We start from the raw sequence: 15,458 nt of genomic DNA, 5'->3' as shown, positions 1-15,458 counted from the left end.
ACTTGGTTGGTTGTGTTCAGGTGTATTTATATTCAATTAAAATTTTGTTTGTAACGATGAAAGAAAAAAAAAAAACAACAACTCACATCTCCATCTAATTTCACCCCCAAATCATGGAAGAATTGAAGGATCTCTTGTCCTGCTATATTTCTGTTGACTTTAGCAAAGAACAGAGGAGTTGAGATACTTTTACAGTAACTGACTTTTGTAGGTTATTTTTCTTGTGGAAAGTGTCAGGGAGCCATGGTATAAGGTTTCTTACTTACCTGTCTTAACAGTAATGCTGCCCCTTCCTTCATGGGTTCGTACTTACGTAGCTTTAAAACCATCAGACTGTAGAGGGAGGTGGCATGCTCACCGTGGAATTTTATTCGGAGGAGACCCTGTGCCCTGTGTGACGTGCCCTGTCCCATCTCTTCCGAGTCGTTTTTGGGTTTTACATCCTGCTCGTGGGGGCGGTTCTCTTCTGCTTCCAAGCCTATGTAGACACCTTAGGACAACACGATAGAGCAACATCTGTGATTAGGTTAACTTCTAATGGTTTAATCGTAATCCACAAATTGCAGCACGTTGGGCCTTGTAGGTTTTGACTAATTTTATATGAACACAGAAACCTTGGTTTGGTTGGATTCTGCTTGGATTACTTGGTTGGTGGTGTGGAGTGAGGCCACTGGGAGCACCAACATTGCAATAACCCAGTAGTTATTTTTATGTTGCCTCATACCCTTCTCCATTTAAACTAAATACAAACAGACAGCAATGTTCTGGTGTTGTTATCCATTACTTTTTGAACACGTTTGGATTGTCTAAACTGATGAGAGGAATCTTGCAACAGCCATTACTTGTCTCTTGCTATCTGAATCACGGCCCTGGCTGTGAGCAGACTGCCAGTGAAAGTTATAAACCTGCGTGCTGGATTGCTGCTGCGATGGAAGATAGGACAAGCTTGGTCTCTGGAGCACTTTTAAAATTAAAAGGTGCAAATGTGGTATGTGAGTGATAATTTAATGGTTTGTGTCTGGTTAAAATGAACACCGCTAGGGTGGATGTGTTCTGTGGTAGAAGCTTACGGAGTGCTGCATGCAGCAGGAGAAGGGACCGCAGAGGGAAGGTTTAGCCAAAGTTTATGGGTGGGGAAATAGTGTGAGAAGTGATTTCATTAATTAACCAGCTCTGCCACGTGAAATAATGATTGTATATTCCTGCAGAGCAAGACATTATTTCCCAAAATGCGTTGTACCACACAGCATTTTATCAGTTGCTTACTAAGAGCTGCTGTGCTGTGCTTGCAGCATTTCAGAAATTGTGTTGGTTTTTTCTTGTTACTGCTAATAAAAATCCCATTACTTTTAAACTTGGGAAGTTATTTCATTGATATAAAGCAGGCTTAAGTTCTTGTAGATCTCAGAGTAGGAGAACTGTGTGTGTGTCTATATACCTAAGTATCTATCACCGAGTGTGTTCTATTTGTATCAGTGTATTAACGTGTCCCAGCACATTAAGAAGGTTAAGAAGTTGAAGACTATGATCTCTGAAGAAAGATTGAAAAGAGTAAGGCTTTCTACCCTAGAAAATAAGATTACTAACAGGACAAACTTTCCACCGTGTAAAAGCTTAGTGAGAGACTTTGAGTGAGATTTTACACAAGTTGGAGAAAGGAAAAGGCAGAATTTATCTGGAGTTGCATCAGAGATCATTTAGATTATGCTTCACACACAGTATTTTAGGAGAAGAGAGAGGTCACGGAGTTTTACTTCTTTTGGGGAGGATACATCCTACTCTTATATCGATTATCTCAGATGAAGAAAATGGACTAAACAATCCCTTGAGGTCTCTGTTTTACATTCCCTTATGATATTTTGATAAATGCTCTGTCTGCAATGATTTTTAAGAACAAGAAAAAAACACAAATGTATGAAAATCCATGTCACTGAATTGTAGCCAAGATGTGAGTTCAATATCAGTGCTACACGACTGCCAAACAAACCACAAAAATTATACTAAGACAGTTTTTTCATATTTCTGCTATCATTCACTTAGTCTAAGCAACGTTGATCTTTTTTAAAATAACTGCCTTGTTCATGTTAAAATCATAGTCTTTGAAATGGGTTTCTGGATTTATTGGCACAATTTTGCTTGACTAACCATCATTAAAATTTCATCATCCTCTTTTCTAATGTGCTTTGATTGTAAATGCAGTGTTCCAGACCACATCCATTTCTGAGAATGCTGTATTAATGTGCAAGCTGTCAGATCTGGTGGGGAGATGCTGCAAGTTTTTACAAATGCTTCAGTTCTGGCAAGCTCCTTACTCTTCAGGAAACACTAGCCCCAAGGTGGTTCAGAATGAGGACTACAGAAAGGGTCCGTCAGTACGAGGTGCTTGCCTAAAACTGAAGAACGTCTTCATGTGTAGCTTCTCAGTGCTGCCCTTGTTGGGGAAGGTACAAAAGTTGTGAAGTAGTATGGGGAAATGTTTCTGGGGGAGGTGTGAGAATTCACAAATCACTAGACTTCGGCAAGTCGAATGTGTTGGGAATTGATGTAGGTACTGGGTTTTCGTGATTGCCTTCTAGATTTGGTTAAAAGACTTATTTCTGCTTAGAAAAAAATACCTTCTTCATTCATTTCCTATTTAACGTGTAAGATTGAAATCAGCTTGACATTTTAAATGGCACAGTTGAGGTGGTTGGCGTTAAATCATATGGTTGGTCAAAGGCCTGATTGAACTGTTGGTTTGTGTTGATGACTAGAATTGATTTTCTTTACTGAAGAAAACATGTATCAGTAAGTTAAAAGAGATTAAATTGGTAATGCTGATAAATTCTCCTTTGCCATCTCAAATGCCAGCTTTCTTAGAGCTGAATAGATAACCCAGCTGATGGCTTTGGTTAGTATTTTTCAGAGGTGTGTAAACTTGACTTCAGCTGATGTCATGGTTGATAGTTCAGGAATTGAGGTCAGTTTTAGATCTGGTAAGACATTCATTCAGTCACCAGTAGGATCCTAGAACGTCTTCCATATGTCCTTCCAAGGAAATAGTTTCCAGAATTTGACCCAATTCTGGTAAATGTTAGGATGTGTAAGCGTATTCTGCAAAATTTGGTATTTTCTGTGAACCCCAGATTCGGACTCCTAATAATTCTGCCAGAGTTGCTTCACATACAGTGCAAACACCTTACGGCGTGGGCAACCCCTCTTAAGTTTGTCGTATGGAATCCCTGGTTTTATCTTTGGTAAAAGTTGAGGAAATTTCTGCAGTGTCTTTTAGCTACAGGGTGGCATTTCAGTTGTATCTAATTCAAACCAGATTTGATGGTGTTCATACACCTTAGATAAGACTCTCAATCGCACCGTTTGCCTGTGTTGATACAGATCTGTTGCCTTGCACAAAAATTGCTGGCTACCTGATCTTTTGGGTTTTAATTGCTTGAGCACCAGTAGATGGCAGCATAAGCTGAATTTAGGAACAGTTTTAAGAAGTTTTGACAGGGTGAATGAAAATACAGACACGGATGCACTAGGTCTGTGGATAGACAATTTTTATAGGTATATGTTTGAAAGTTGTATATAACCCTGCCTTGAAAATTTTACAAGTAATGGTCTGCAGTTTACCAGAATGTCTACTGTAAAAGAATGTCTACTGTGCTTCTTTACCAGAATGTCTACAGTGCTTGTGTAAAAACCGAAAAAGAACCTTAATGGTGCTAAGTAAATAAAGCCCATAATAAACATTAGTAGAACAAATTTCAGTTTCTGTAGGCTGCCAGTTTCTTTGTGGTTATAAAAGATGGGAGAGATCTAATGTTCTTATTTCTTTCTAGGCCCTGACTTTGTTGTTTGTGACGAAGGGCACATATTAAAAAATGAAGCATCTGCTGTTTCTAAGGCAATGAATTCTATTCGATCCAGGAGAAGAATAATCCTTACAGGAACACCACTGCAAAATAATCTTATAGAATGTGAGTAGCTTTCTTGTTTAAAGACAGCTTTATTTCTTTGAATGTACTCCTGCCTTTCAGCAATATACATGTATTAGTAGAGATAGTTTGATTGCCATTTTACATGCTGAAGCTGTTTGCTATGTTTCTACAACAACAGAAAAATAACAAGATTTTTGTTTTGGTTTTCATTTTGCATACTTAATTAATGTCTTGAGATGCATTTGTATGATAGCTTAAACCAAATTAAGCTGAAGCTGTTGGGAGCCTGGCCTTTCCTCCATCCCTTTCCTTGGCGTGGCCTTGCATACATCTGATTCCACAGGGAGCCAGTGTAAGGAGTATCAGACCATGAATGCTGAATAGCTTTCTGACAGTTCAGTTCCTTGGTGTGGCTCACCGAAGGATCAGATGAGTCTCAACATGTCCAGAGGGAAAGGGAGGGAGTATTTAGAGGCGAAATGGGTGGACCAGGTCTAGCAGGAGCATAAATTTAAATTGTTTTAAACTATTATAGAGCAGTGTTCTTAGAAAACTTGTTAAAATAGTAATTTATTTTACTGCCTCGGGAATTTCATTCTATATTAGCTTGTAATATTTGCTCCTGTTTGTTAATAATGCAGTAATATTTCTTTCTTTTGAGTTATACTTTTGGATCTGTTTCCAAATATTTACAAATATGATTTGTCATTTAATTGCTATGGTGTACAGAAGCTCTCAAACTTTGTTTAGCACCTAAGATGAGGTAGTGTTAAATCTGACATTAAGTTTAGAAGTCACCTTTTTGCCTACAGTGCGTATCAATTTAAGATGCCTTTTTCTGAAAATGCTATTTTCTTTTTTTTTTTGCTTAAGAGAAAGCTCTTACTTTAGATATGACACATTCATTTTGTGTTAGAAATAATCCTAGTGCTGTACTTTAACTTTTCAACAACTGTAGCTTGATCTTTTTGTTCCAGATCACTGCATGGTTAACTTTATTAAGGAGAATTTGCTTGGTTCCATTAAAGAATTCCGAAATCGATTCATAAATCCAATTCAGAATGGTCAGTGCGCGGACTCCACTCTGGTAGATGTCAGAGTAATGAAGAAGCGTGCACATATTCTCTATGAGATGTTAGCTGGATGCGTTCAGGTAAGAACAGTTTGACTGTAACTAATTACTTGAATTAGCTGCAGGCATGGGGGTGAGTTATTTCATCTTCTTCTGATAAAAGTGCATGTTACTTTCTACTTAAATACTTCCCCAGGTTACTAGATTTCTGTGTTATTCACTGCAGCTAGAAAACCTTTTTTTAAAAAAACATAGTTTTTATCCTGATACCAGTATCTCCTAAGCAGGATATATCCAGATATTAGAGAACACATTTTTGTTAGGAGAGTAAAAAAAAAATACATGATAGAGTAGGATGCCAGTTACTTGGAAACACTCTTTTAATTTCATGTATACATTTAAAGAATACATGCTTGAAAATTCATCTGCTTAAAAGCTGCAGAGAAAGTTTGATCCATAAAGAAAGATCCATAAATAAAGTTTGATCCATAGTTTGTCACTTGGTTCTGGTTTCCTATTTTTTGATTTGAGAGAATCAGAACAATTGAGAAGAGGAGAGAAGGCAGTTTAATCGGGTCTAAAAGGGTGAAGAACTTATCCTTAAATGAGAAGAAAAACAAAACAACAAAGAAACCTTAACCTCCCTACATTTCTGGAATGATGGCTGGCCTCCATCTCTCGAGTTTACCTGCTGTAGTACTGCACCTCATGTGCCACCAGCACAGCGTTACTGCTGTTCCCCTCTATAAACTCGGGCACCAGGAGAGGTGTGATGCTGTGTAGGCTCCCAGGGCCTCTTCTGGCTGTGCTTCTGCAGACCTGCCTGTCCCTGTCCTGGCACAGCCTTGCTTTGGGCAAGGGCAGGGACACAGCACCCTCTGGTCGTGTCAGAGCGGAGTCTGCCCCCTTCACATAGGATCACCTTGTATTTTTTTCCATGTGCAGTTGATCGTTGGTTAAGTAGTCCCGGTGGGTTTGAGTTAGGTCAGATGGTCATAGTGGGATAGTCCCATGAGTCCCATGGGCTCTCCTTGAAAGGAATAAAAAGGCTTATGGCAGTGTGTAGTGCTGGGAAAGGACTTTCTGTCATAGGATGAGTATCTTGGAAGTATGAGTAGTAGCAAGAGGATAACACACAACCCTACACCTCTGTACAGCAGTACAGGAACACAAACTATTCTCCATTACAGTCTGCTCATCTCATAAAAGAGGTAGCATGAAAACTGTGGTTATTGTAAATACACATACGAAAACATTTAATTTCCTCAAGCACTTTCTGGAATCAATACTTACGAGCTGTTATGGATAAATTAGTCCTGCAACAAAATTAGTCCTGCTGCAAAATTAGTCCTGTTAGCTGAGGACCTTACCATTGTTCTGCGCTGATGGATTATCCCACAGCATGCTGCACAAAGCAGGTCCTGTCCACGGGGAGAAACTCTCATTTCATCTATTGTGTAATTTCTCCACAAGAAAACAACTCTGTTCCTAAGGAATGTTCGCATGGGAGCTTCTCGCTACCCTTCCAGATAAAAGCAAGGCCGTGCAGGTGGTGTAATTGCTGGTGCCAGGTGGGAGCTGCCCGCAGGCTCTGCTGCTCGCAGCAATCTGGCTGGGGTTATCCTGCAGCCCAGGGGTTTGTGCTGCACGGCACAAGCCCGACAGCCACGCTGGGTGAGTGGTGCAGCACAGGCTCGAGCCCCCTGGGGCTGCTCCATGGGTCCCCAGCTCCTGAGCAGTGTCTCGGCAAGGATCAATGCACCCTGTGCCATTTGAATGAAGGTGCAGACGGAGAGATACGGAGTCTAGTGTAATAGGAGAAAAGATGAAAACAAGTAAATTTTATTTTGTAGTCAACTTTGCAAGGACTTGGAAATGGGACACGGGGGGTCACTGCATTTACTGTGTAAGGTGGGCCTTACAGCGCCTGTACAGGGATTTCTCTATTTATTTATTTATTTTTTATTCTTTGTGGTAGGAGAGAACGTAAATCATTGTAAGATATGCGTGGTGCCTTGCCATTGGAGATGCCTGAAGTTCTTAAGCTCTCAGTAGTCATTTTCATGTTTATAATGACTAAAATCTCGCTTTTAAAATTACAGAGGAAAGATTACACAGCGTTAACAAAGTTCCTCCCACCAAAATATGAGTATGTTCTAGAAGTTAGAATGACACCTATTCAGTGCAAACTCTACCAGTACTACTTGGATCATTTGACAGGTATGTGCCTACAGTTGGCTCAGGTAACAAGATTAATGGTTATTTACTATGGGGCTTTTGCTGTGGTTGGAAGAGTTGTTAGATATCTAAAATCAGCCCTATAGGCATATTTTTCTGCTTCCCGTAAGGTTGACCTTAGCTCCGAAGCTTGAATTTTAGCAAAATGTTTGGTGGTGCATAAATATTCTTGGAGGAATAGTACTATATGTATCTCAACAGCAGTCCTCCCTCAGGTTGTGGTTCATCTCTTCTTTCTTTTTTTTTCCTTTCCTAGACATAAAATGTAATTTATTTAATATTTTGTTCATCTAAGAAACAAAATATTTGCATTAAGATTGGAGGGAGATAAATTAAAATTGAGCTGCACTGCTGTAAGCACACTGCCAAGCCTTGCAATTTCTTTTTTAATTGTTATACCTGAAACTGTTATTTGTCAAATGTGGCTCTTCTGTGGAACTCTCTTCTGTTGTTCTCTAAATCCCTCAAGTCTGGCTTTCACAATGACCATTCTCACCTCTTTGCACTTAATGTAAACTTGGTTAACTGTAAAAGTAAGGTGTATGAGGAGGGAAGAAGAAATGTACCACTGTGGGCTGCTCTACTGTTCACTTATATGAGAGAGAAAACTCTGCAGCTTGTAATTTTAGTGTATCAAGGTGTCAAAATGTCAACACTTCTGTATGGTGGTGCCACACAGGACTACTAGAGTGGGAATCTCAAGGAGCTCTTCAGGGAGCTTTTCTGTACCGCTGGGCATTGTGCAGCCACATTCCTCAGCAGCAGCTTTTGGGTTCTGGAACAATTTGGTTTGTTTATATACCACACAGAATAATTGTCTTAATGATTGTGCATTGAATTACATTGTCGTGTTTAAGGTGCTCTGATGGGCTTTTGTTAAACCTTGAAACACGTATTCCCTTTCTGCAGTTGCTACAAAATGTATTACGTAGTCTGCTGTGCCAGTTCAGTAGTATTGATATCCTTTTTTCTCTATTTTTTTTTTTTTGCACCTGTTAAGCCACCTGCCTTAATGCCCGCCTGTTGCTGCTGCAGGAATTTTTAAACTATATTCTTCTATTCTGGTTACTCTGCCAAATTTAATTACAGAGATTAATTGCATCTCAAATCAAGCGGTGATTTACAGCAGTATGGAGTTCACTGTGTTGTCTTAATTACTTTAGGTTCTGGTTAGTGCAGTTTCTATCACCTAGCCAAACTGCCAGCTAGATTTCCTTTCTACACCTGTGTCGTGTGATGCCTTCATTTGATGCAAGTTATGGAAGTAGAGTTTTAAAGGACCTGTGAAAGCAATTTCACTTCCAGTGATAATCTCCAGTAATGATTGCACATCTAATTGCAGATTGCTCCTTTTAGCCTTGCATTCGAAGGGAGTAAAAACTTCTTGCTTTATGTATTTTTTTTTAAAAGGAAGTAAAAGCTTCTTAGATTACTAGTACTTCAGAACAGTACACAGGCAAGCCCAAACTTTGATGCAGTGCTCACACCTAATGAGCTCCATATTGCAGTCTGTCCTGTGTTGCTGCATTGACTCCTCTTTCTAGAAATGTGCTGAAACGCCGCTTATTTGCATTCCATGGCCTTCATCATTCTAAATGCCTTCCAAAAGCAAGTAGCCTAAAATGATAAGCATTAGTTATTTACTCTACAAGCATGCATCCAAATGGTTTAGGTTAAATCATCCTAGTTCTTCATGGTGTCCTGTAACTTTCAAGAGTTACAATAGTTCTGTAGGTTTCCTTTGGCCTATTTCTAATACAAAGCAGGACTGGTTTTGCAGTTTCAGACTCTACAGCCCTGACTTTGTTGGTCTGGCATGCTTTTAGATGGTGAAGTATATCTTTTATGGATTGTGGATTAGCATAAGAGCTGGTGCTGTGTGTTCACAACTGCTTTACGTGGTGCAGAAGTCTTTGCAGACGCTGGCTTTCAGTGCTCCCTTTTTTAATAAAGCAGGCAGCTGATAAGATGAAGTAACCTCTAATCTGGTGTCCCTTAAAGCTAAGGGAAAGACTTCCTCAGGCAAAAAGCCTAATATAATGAGCTTCAAGTTTGTTCAGTTGTTGGAACAATTAATTTATTACTGGGTTGTGTGTGTAACTAACTGAGAAAACACACTCCCTCACAGGTAGTTTAATCTGTCCAAACTTCGAGGGCTCAACACAATTATTTGAGCTGAAATCTGCAGCTGTCACAACGGGTTGCACGGTTTCATGAGATACTAGCCCTTGGTGAGCTGCTTCAACACCCTGAGCTAGTGGAAAGCATCGTTCATTTTCTCTCTCTTCTTCTATGGTTAGTGTCCTGCCACTGTGGTGAGCTCCATCAGATCATCCTTTAGGGCCAGAGACAACGTGAGAGAGAGGAAAACAAGAGGGGGAGGCAGGAAGAACTGCCTCTTCCAGAGAAAAAAGCTGTGCAAGCTAACCGTGGCCCAGGTCTTCAGAGGAAATCTCTGAAATGGTTACTGACGCTTGCATGAGTACTTTGGATTACCTTTGTATTTAGAGTTCCCCTGAGGAAGATGTGCTCTCTGATTTTCATTAAATTAACAGTGAGTCTTGCTGCTGAAAACAAACATAGAAGGGAAGTTGCTGCTTCTCTGCAAATGTTTAACGTTGTTTTCCTGTGCCCTGTAACAGAGGCATATACCAAAATGCATGTTTTAGATGCAATATTCTAAGGTTGTCATTTTTTGATTCATTTAATGAATGTCTGTATATGAACACTTTTGTAATAATATGTGAACACACATCACATCTGAACCCTTCTGTAATACAGAAAATCAAGAAGTCTGTAGTGTAGGAGTTGTTGACTGAGGATGTTTCTCTGTCATATTAGCTCAAGCTTAGCCAAGTTGAACCAAAGAATTTGTCTTCCTTGTAATTCAGTTTCCCAGCATCCTAGGGGAGTACAAGTTAGTTCTAAAGCTGTGTTTTATGATTAAAACGTAGCAAGAAGTCGCTTTGTTGATTACTTGTGCTCTGTATACATCTATTTGATTGTCTTAACCTGTTGAGCAAATGCACTGCACAAGCTTTCTGCCTGCCTCGCCATAACATTTCATAAACATTTCATAATTTTGATGCAGCAAATGCTATTTTCTGCTAGGTATGCATACCTTAAATTATGGATACAATGCATATGAAAGCCAATCAATTTCAAGAACCTAAAGTTATTTTACTGTTTAATGAGTCACTGAGACTACAACAAATGTTCAGTTCTGCACAGTTTATCACTTTGCTCTAAATTGTGCTTGAACAATGCAAATAGGCTGGGCATTTTTACATTTTTTTATTGTAGCAAATTAATGCAGAGTTGCAAGTTTAAGAAAAAAAAAAAGTAGCTTAAAATAATAAGTCAAACTCATTGAAAACTTAATGCAAATTTTATTTTGTTTTGTAGCTTGGGCTGGTCTTTAAGAGCTGATTTCACAATTAAATGCATAGACATGACTCCTTTAGAGAGGATTTGGATTCTTTCCTATACTGGGAAGAAATGTGCTTTTATGTAAAAATGAAATCATGTTTCTTACTGTCGAGAAAAAGGGGAAAATCTAATTTTGACAACTTTAACTAGGAGAAAAATGCCTGTGACTGAGTAATTTGATCTCTTTTACAACATTCGTTACAATATGATGTGCATCTGGAAAGAACACTCAGTACTTCACCACCAGATTGTTCAAAGGGGGAATGTTATGTGGCTAACTTACTGCAAGGTTTCGTTCTCATACCTGAACTTTATTGTCAGGTGTAGGTAGTGGCAATGAAGGTGGACGAGGCAAAGCTGGAGCTAAACTATTCCAGGATTTCCAGATGTTGAGCAGAATCTGGACTCACCCCTGGTGTTTGCAGCTGGACTATATTAGCAAAGAAAATAAGGTAAATTAGATGGATCAAAATACTCTCTATTGAGAAATTTTTCAAACAAGCTGTGCTAAATGCTAGGTAAAATTTCATCAAATTAATGGAAACCTTTGTTGCTGTGGGGTAATCGTGCTGCTGGTTTTGTCATATTTTTAGTTTCTGGATATGTTGTCACTCTTAAAACATTTTGAAAGGCCATGCTGTTGTAGAACTTAACATTCTTCAAATGACGAATAAGCAGATGGCTAGAGGTTTAAAAGAGCTTCTGGATGAGCATAATTAATAAAATTTCTGTTTTTTTCTCTTTTGAGGGCTATTTTGATGAAGACAGTCTGGATGACTTCATAGCTTCAGATTCTGATGAAACTTCAATGAGTTTAAGCTCTGATGATTATGCAAAGTAATTGAGCTTTTATTTGTTGTTTGTTGTTGGATTTCTTTCCCTAATAGAACTTAAGTGATTTCTATAAAGTAAATGTTTTTAATATATATATGTGTATATATATATACACACACACACACACATATATATATATATCCGTTAGAATATATCCTCTAGCAATATGATCTTAAAAAATAATAATAGGATGTACGATGTTATCTTCATAGGAAAAAAAAATCCAAGGGGAAAAAAGTGAAGAAAGAGTGTAGCTCCAGTGGGAGTGGCAGTGATAATGATGTAGAAGTCATAAAAGTTTGGAATTCAAGATCTCGTGGAGGTGGAGAAGGAAATGCAGAAGAACTTGTAAACAATCCTCCGTCGGTTACAAAATCAGATGAAGGTGAGTATAGTATACAAGTAAATCAAATATGATGCAGCTTGAAATTTGGAAAATGTGTTTTGAGAGTGCTGCTGTCAAGAGTTGTGCTTTGTTGCAAAATGACAAATTTCTTAAATCCGTGAAGTGCTTCTGTGCTCACAGCTCCTGCTGTTCCTAATAATCTCCTACGGGAGAAATAAAGGGCATCGATTTAGAAGTGAGGGGTCTTGTGACAGAGAAGCTGAACAGATACATATTTTTTTAAGTCGTCAGTACAAAATGGAGTAAGGTTAACAGATAACTAGGATGCTTTTCATCTTTATTTTAGTATGTTGGTGAAAGATGAATGGAATGGTTAATAGATATGTATGCCCTTTTTTGTTGCACCTGGAATTTGAAATAAATAACTAAGCAAGCAGGTATAATGCAGAGGCATAAGAAACCTTTTTAAAGACTTGGTATTCAAGCTATGTATATCTATACATTTCATTTTCTTTTATTTTTCCTTCAATAATCTGCTTCTAAAATTGTATCTAGTATCATAAAGCTATTTTTTCTGGCACTATCATTTTTCATGTGTTTAGCAGATGTATCAATGCCTAATCACCTTTCCTAAATAAGTGTTTTTTTGGGGAGAGAATTTATTTTTTATCCCCTATTCCTACAGCAAAGATATCAAAAATGTGTGAGGGGGAGAGAATGAGTGTGTGTGCATAAAATCTGTATGCATACAGATTAAGTGTATTAAATTCATTACTAGCATTATAGGAAGCATGAGTTTCTGTCTGTGGAGCAGTGAAATTTTTACATCTCTCTCATGCAACCTTGTTCAGTTTAATGTTTTTAAACAGACATTTGATGCTGTACCAGATGAGGTCTGGGGGCAAACTTGGTATTTCATTTCAGCTGTTGAAGGCCTTTCTGCAAAGCGTAGGGGTGAGGATAGAAATAGGAAAACCTTATGCACACTCCCTATGTCACGTCAGACTAAATCTCTTAACTTGTTCATTGTTCAGTCTGGTATTGAAAAATACGTTCCTTAAAAGCTTGTGTAAAAGAGGGCTCGACTGTGAATTTTGTCAAGATCGGTTCTATCTTGCACCTGAAATTTCTTGGTGTGTCACAATTGATTTGCTGTGCATAGTCGTCAAATGTAAGCGTTTTGAATTATCCATGAGATAGAACCGTTTTCTCCTATGTAAGTAAATATTTCAGTAAGATACGAGTTTTTATGTGAAAAAAAATATAGCATTAATAAATCTAATCAATTTTTATCGCTCTAATGCAAAGAAGGTTAAACTGCAATGTCATAAAAAGAAATTAAGTAATGCAAATAAAGATAATTCATGGTTCTTGTCTGCCATTGTGGTTCTGATTACAGTGCTGAATATAAGCTTTTTCTGGTTGAATTCAGCTCTGTCTCAGAGTAGACATAATGCAGCTATCATTAAGGATCAGCATGGTTGGTGTCTGACACTCTCGAGTGGTGATTTAAACCCAGAAGGACTTGGTTTTGCTAGTTATTTTGGTGCAGTTTTCAGTGAGGAACTGTATTTTATAGTTCTAGTATTTTTATATTTCTAGGAGTCAAATTAACAACAATTAAAAAAAAAAAGTTAATTTAATTTCTAAGATGGTGACATGTTAAAAATGGGATTGTTTCCATGTATGTGTTCTGCAGCTGTTGTTATTGTAGTGGTGTGTTAGCAGATGAGCAGGCAAGAAACTTTCCTAAAGAACTTCACAAAAAGGCAGAATATGACTTTTTTCTTCAATTCTTCTTTTTTCTTCAATTGTAAATTAATAAAAAGGGTGGAAAAAGTTACTGTTTTTCCCCTGTATATACTTATGTTGTCTTCTAAATTAGATTAGGAAAAAGATTCTAAATCTGAGCATAACGAAAGAGGAGATGGTTTATATTTTGTCTTGAAAACCAGTATTATGTAGCATTAGAAAGCTTTCTTCTGAGAGTTCATCTTGATAGACGACCTAGGTGTAACCCAAAAGACCATTCTCTTTCTATGAATTTCAGATGTTTGTTTCAGGTTCAAAATCACTTTGTGAAAAGCTTCTTTTTAATTGCTGGAACATGAATGAGTTTTCAAAGATGCCTATTTGTTGGAAACAAAGCTGTTGATAAATACTCATGGGGAAAAGCTGCAGATAGTAGAACTATTTGTCTAAATGTTCTGCAACATAAAGACATTTCAAAGCATTTAAATGGACACAATGCCTTTATCTCTGAATTTTTGTTTGTGTTTTTTATAGGTAAAGCTACATCATCTTCAAATCCTGGTAGCCCAGCTCCAGACTGGTACAAAGATTTCGTCACTGATGCAGATGCTGAAGTGTTGGAACATTCTGGGAAAATGGTGCTTCTCTTTGAAATTCTTCGAATGGCAGAGGAGCTTGGGGACAAAGTGTAAGTCAGTTTTTGAAACATTTTTAGCAATCTAACAAATACATCAATCTGTTAGCGTTCTTCATTCAGTCTTTATAATGCTGTAGCTCAGGTTTTTGAAGCAAATGTGTGTGCTCTTTTTATCGGAGTTTTCCCATACACGTACACCACCAAAGCCCCTTGCTGTATCTAGGTGGGTTGTTCATTTCAAAGGTTTTATCAGAGTGAACAGGGGAGAAAAGTAAATCAGTACAATATTTAAAATAACCTCAGAGGTTAATGTTGTGGTTTTGTGTTTCTGTTTTCAGCCTAGTGTTTAGCCAATCCCTAATATCACTGGATTTGATAGAAGATTTTCTGGAGCTGGCCAACAGGGAGAAAACTGACAAAGATAAGGCTCCTATTTATAAAGGTGAGTGTCAGGTTGGACAGTTACAAAGCTAAGAACTCTCTTACAAGTCTCTATTTGGTCCAAAGGGAATGGAGTTAAAATAATTGTTTGCATGAGAAGCATTGTGTGCTCTCTGCCATTCCCGAAGCTGGCAGGACTTCTGTTCTACTCTGCAGGAGGTCTGTGCTATCCCATTATGGACTCTTGCTTCTGATTTCATTCTGTATCATCTGTGCTTAATGTAGCCTAAGCAGATTAAATGTTCATCATCCAAAATTGAGAGAAGGCATTTTATTAAATTCTGTACAGAAGTGATGTTGTATGCTCATGCATGGCGAATTCTGATGCTTCCTACTGGGAGAGAGATAATGAAGGAAAATTATGCTATTTTAAAGTGGTGTGTCTTGATGTTGAATGCGAAATGTGAATTTGGGCTTTATGTATACTGCAGCAGATTGTTTTATGGGCTCTGTAAAGAGAGCAGTGTATTGAATTAATTATTATCCTAGTGATGCTTGAGTGGCAAGGAATTTCTCACCAGCCAGACATGTCATCTGTTCAGGATGTTTCTTTTGTTTCCTCCCAGAGCTCTTGATGATGCAGTTAATTTTTATGTGAAGTTTCAGTGCTCAGTGTGTGTGGATTGAAGAATTTCTTTGAATCTGTCATTCCTTTCAAATATCTTATTTCTAAGTATAAACATGTTGAACAGTTGCGTAAGAGAAAAGTGGCTTAGTACTATCAACATGGTAGTTAGATGAAGATCTCCAGTATCTTTCTGATTTATTGTTCCCACGTGCTGCTTT

General features: G+C 38.1%; 1 protein-coding gene across 9 annotated transcripts in view; it reads left to right on the top strand.

The window, feature by feature from the left end:
• The window catches only part of ATRX (ATRX chromatin remodeler), an 85,088-nt gene that overhangs the window by 51,592 nt on the left and 18,038 nt on the right, over nucleotides 1–15,458 (top strand). For all 9 annotated transcript variants that reach the window (XM_082770734.1, XM_082770733.1, XM_082770735.1 and 6 more), the window contains 8 exons: nucleotides 3,825–3,962; nucleotides 4,901–5,076; nucleotides 7,098–7,215; nucleotides 10,984–11,114; nucleotides 11,411–11,499; nucleotides 11,709–11,881; nucleotides 14,129–14,282; nucleotides 14,570–14,673. In XM_082770734.1, the coding sequence (XP_082626860.1) occupies nucleotides 3,825–3,962; nucleotides 4,901–5,076; nucleotides 7,098–7,215; nucleotides 10,984–11,114; nucleotides 11,411–11,499; nucleotides 11,709–11,881; nucleotides 14,129–14,282; nucleotides 14,570–14,673 (1,083 nt within the window). The remainder of the gene's footprint in view (nucleotides 1–3,824; nucleotides 3,963–4,900; nucleotides 5,077–7,097; nucleotides 7,216–10,983; nucleotides 11,115–11,410; nucleotides 11,500–11,708; nucleotides 11,882–14,128; nucleotides 14,283–14,569; nucleotides 14,674–15,458) is intronic.

This window comes from Aythya marila, assembly GCF_965140915.1.
Source record: "Aythya marila genome assembly, chromosome: 13".
In the NCBI taxonomy this organism is placed as follows: domain Eukaryota; kingdom Metazoa; phylum Chordata; class Aves; order Anseriformes; family Anatidae; genus Aythya; species Aythya marila.
The sequence above is the reverse complement of the archived record's forward strand: the minus strand, read 5'-3'. Positions and strand labels throughout refer to the sequence as shown.